The sequence below is a fragment of the Lampris incognitus genome, chromosome 9 (assembly GCF_029633865.1).
Source record: "Lampris incognitus isolate fLamInc1 chromosome 9, fLamInc1.hap2, whole genome shotgun sequence".
Taxonomy (NCBI): Eukaryota; Metazoa; Chordata; class Actinopteri; order Lampriformes; family Lampridae; genus Lampris; species Lampris incognitus.
Genome location: NC_079219.1, coordinates 21151764 through 21154799, shown reverse-complemented (window position 1 = coordinate 21154799; position 3036 = coordinate 21151764). Strand labels below are relative to the sequence as shown.

General features: G+C 37.1%; 1 protein-coding gene across 2 annotated transcripts in view; it reads right to left on the bottom strand.

The window, feature by feature from the left end:
• Positions 1 to 1278: 1278 nt before the first annotated feature.
• Positions 1279 to 3036, bottom strand: part of dek (DEK proto-oncogene) — a 35470-nt gene continuing 33712 nt past the window's right edge. For both annotated transcript variants that reach the window (XM_056286142.1, XM_056286143.1), the window contains exon 12: positions 1279 to 2387. In XM_056286142.1, the coding sequence (XP_056142117.1) occupies positions 2376 to 2387 (12 nt within the window). In that variant the 3' untranslated portion in view covers positions 1279 to 2375. The remainder of the gene's footprint in view (positions 2388 to 3036) is intronic.

The following is a 3036-nucleotide window of genomic DNA, read 5'->3' as shown; positions in this document are numbered from 1 at the left end:
CACAGCACTTCGATGTTGGAGGCTAAAGACTGAAAAGGGAGAAATCCTGCCCTAAATATAACCCAGACCATTCGGTCACAGTCCGGCGGTGGGCCACTTCAGTTATCCAACAGCATCCAGCCAAGTTTCAGCCATATGTATATGTATGTGTGTAGGCAAGTGAACCTAATCACCCATCCATCCATCCATCACCCAACCCGCTTATCCTGCTCAGGGTCGCGAGGATAGGCGACCCTGAGCAGTCATGTCTCAAGAAATTTGTAAGGCTAGAAATATTCACTGTTTTAATAAACTCAAAATGACAAGTAATAACTTCATTTATATAGCACTTTTCTAAAAGTGTGATGACTTTTTTTAAGTTTGAGAGAATGGGGCAAATTGGTGGCTGTCACAAGGCAGCTTCCAAAAGTCGTGTTAAGAACAACAAAAAAAAGGGGGGGACAATACCCTCATCAAAACATAAGTCTGCTTTAACCTTAAGAAGTTAAACTATGGCTGGTTAGACCGTGGCCCGTCCGTAAATCCTGCTTCACTTGGCACTGAGCATTTCGGCTACGCATGCGCCTCGCCCTCAGATTTCTGCAAATGGATGTTGGTTCGAGTTTCAATACATCACACATTTTGAGATTACACAAGGTCTCCATCGCAGCCCCACACTTAGCCAGAGTTATTGCATAAATGCACAATGGGCATTAGATTTAGGTTGATTGTTTCTGCGCCCTCTCTTCAAAGTTTAATAAATGGTGGGCGGTTCGATTCCTGTTTGAATTCGTTTCCGTACATCTCAACGAGTACATTCTGGTTCATGCAGTGCATTGTTTTGTTTTAGAGGGCTCGCATGCTCGTTCAGTGTTAGATTGACAGACTGGATATTCAGACAGCTTATGTTGATAATGTGAGTGTGCAGTGACTTTCATTAGTTATAAAAAACTATTGTAGCTTTATTTTAGATTGATTGTATCGTTTCCTTATTCTTAGATCTTTTCTTGTCTTTCAGTCATTAGATTGAATGCCACCTAGCATTTCACCACAATGCTGCACTAGAATAACTATGTATGTGACAAAATTATTGTAAAAATGTTTGTCAAAACAGTTTCTTTAGACTTTTTCAAGCAAGTGAATAATAAAACCAGGATGTCCATCGGCACTGAACAGTCCTAGTTTTTTCCAAACTTCAGCTTCTGTAAATTCATCATCCATGTTTTTCCAGACTTGACCCTGCACTGCAGTTTGGCATAAGATAATGCAAGTACAAAAAAAACGGTTTTGTTTTGGGGGTTTTTTTTTTATCAAAAAAGTCAACTTTAATCTGCAGGTTAACTATTTAGCGCAACCTTAGCCATATCTTTGAAAAATTAACACTGAGTAAAACATCCAACTTTTTACCAATTAAACCCAAGACAAAAGAAAACCCTTCTGCTTGAACAAATGGGCCAAAAAATGATTGGCTGAAACAGGTGTCAATCAAAAATAATAAAAAATTTCAAAAACTCATATACAAATTAAAAGCAGAAAAAAAAAGAATTATGAAGGCAACCAAAGCCATTGAAAACAGAGTTGGTGGACACTATAAAAGATCAAATATGTATAAAAAAAATCCCAACCTACACCGTGACCTTCAAAATGTTGAGCTCATTTTAGTTCAGTGTTTACATCCTTAAATCATGGATTCAAATACCTTCATTAGTTAAGACTCATGCAAGTGCCAAAAAAACAAAAATTAAACAAAACTGACCTGGGTTGAAAAAAAAATTTTTTTCAGTCTGTTGACCAATACTTAACTGAGAACTGTGATATACTGAAACATAGCAGACCAGATGATTAAGGCCACATTATAAAGTTTTTTTGACTTGTCCTAGATCACATAGTGCTATTTCCCAGGAGCATGGTTAAAAGAAAAAAAGAGGAAAAAAAAAGGAAAAGTATACATCAAACCTACAGAAGTGAGAGGCAAGTTTAAAAATTTAAAACTTGGCAGAAAGTTGTAGGAAATATTACCTACTGATTTGTAGTTTTCTTATTCTTTTAATAAATCAAAACTTTGCCTTGGATTTGGTCATGACTGAAGAATTTGTGCATAAAGAACCTTAAACCGGTCTTGGAAAGCCAATCGTCTGTCACTGACCCGCTGAATAAACTGTAGGAGAGCAGTGAGTTCATTTAACAAATTATTCAGTTAGTGAATTACACCTAAACACAAAAAAAAGACAAAACATTAACAAAATGCTCATCTGACAGGATGAGGCAACGTGAAATCAACACAGGCAAAAACAACTTGTTAATCAGTGACGTAGCTTCAAAATGTTCACCGATTCATCCTCTTCAAATATTGACATTCAATCCCTGCTCAGCTGCTGTCACACTTCGCTGCATCCTCAGGTGATTAACTATAGAGAAGAACAGAAAAAAATAAAAACAAGACTTCATATCAAAGCTCATAACTTTAAATAGCTATAAAAAACTGTGTACACTTAAAAAATATGTATTTGGGAGATTTTACGATAAATCAAGCCCCAATATGTGTGCTTCTCCCCTCCCTCATATTTGAAAAATGCTCAGAAAAAGAACATTTAGGTGGTGAGACACAGGGAGTGGTGGGTTGGATCAGTCTGTCTCTGTGATCAGACGAGGCATTAAAATTCATAATATTTCTGCATGGTGACATGTTTGTGACAAAAGTACGTGTACATGTAAGCACTGACTTACACAACTATGACTACACAACTATGGCAGAGGTCAACCAACAAGGGCACAATTTTGGCAAATTTATTATGAGAAATGTGTATATTATATCTGCACAGAAATGTTGAGATTTCATCCAGGACTTATGTACTTCATTGTAACAAAGTTACATTTCCAGGGAAGGGAAAAACTCACTCTAGAATTAATGTAATCTTACAGCCACTGAAGTAATGTAAGGAGAATATCAGTTCAGGGTACTGTTTGACAGTGAGCCAAGAGGGCGCGTGAGCCCTTATTACCATAGTTGATACACAATGAATGCATTTACCATGTCCTGGTATGTCAACCTTCTTA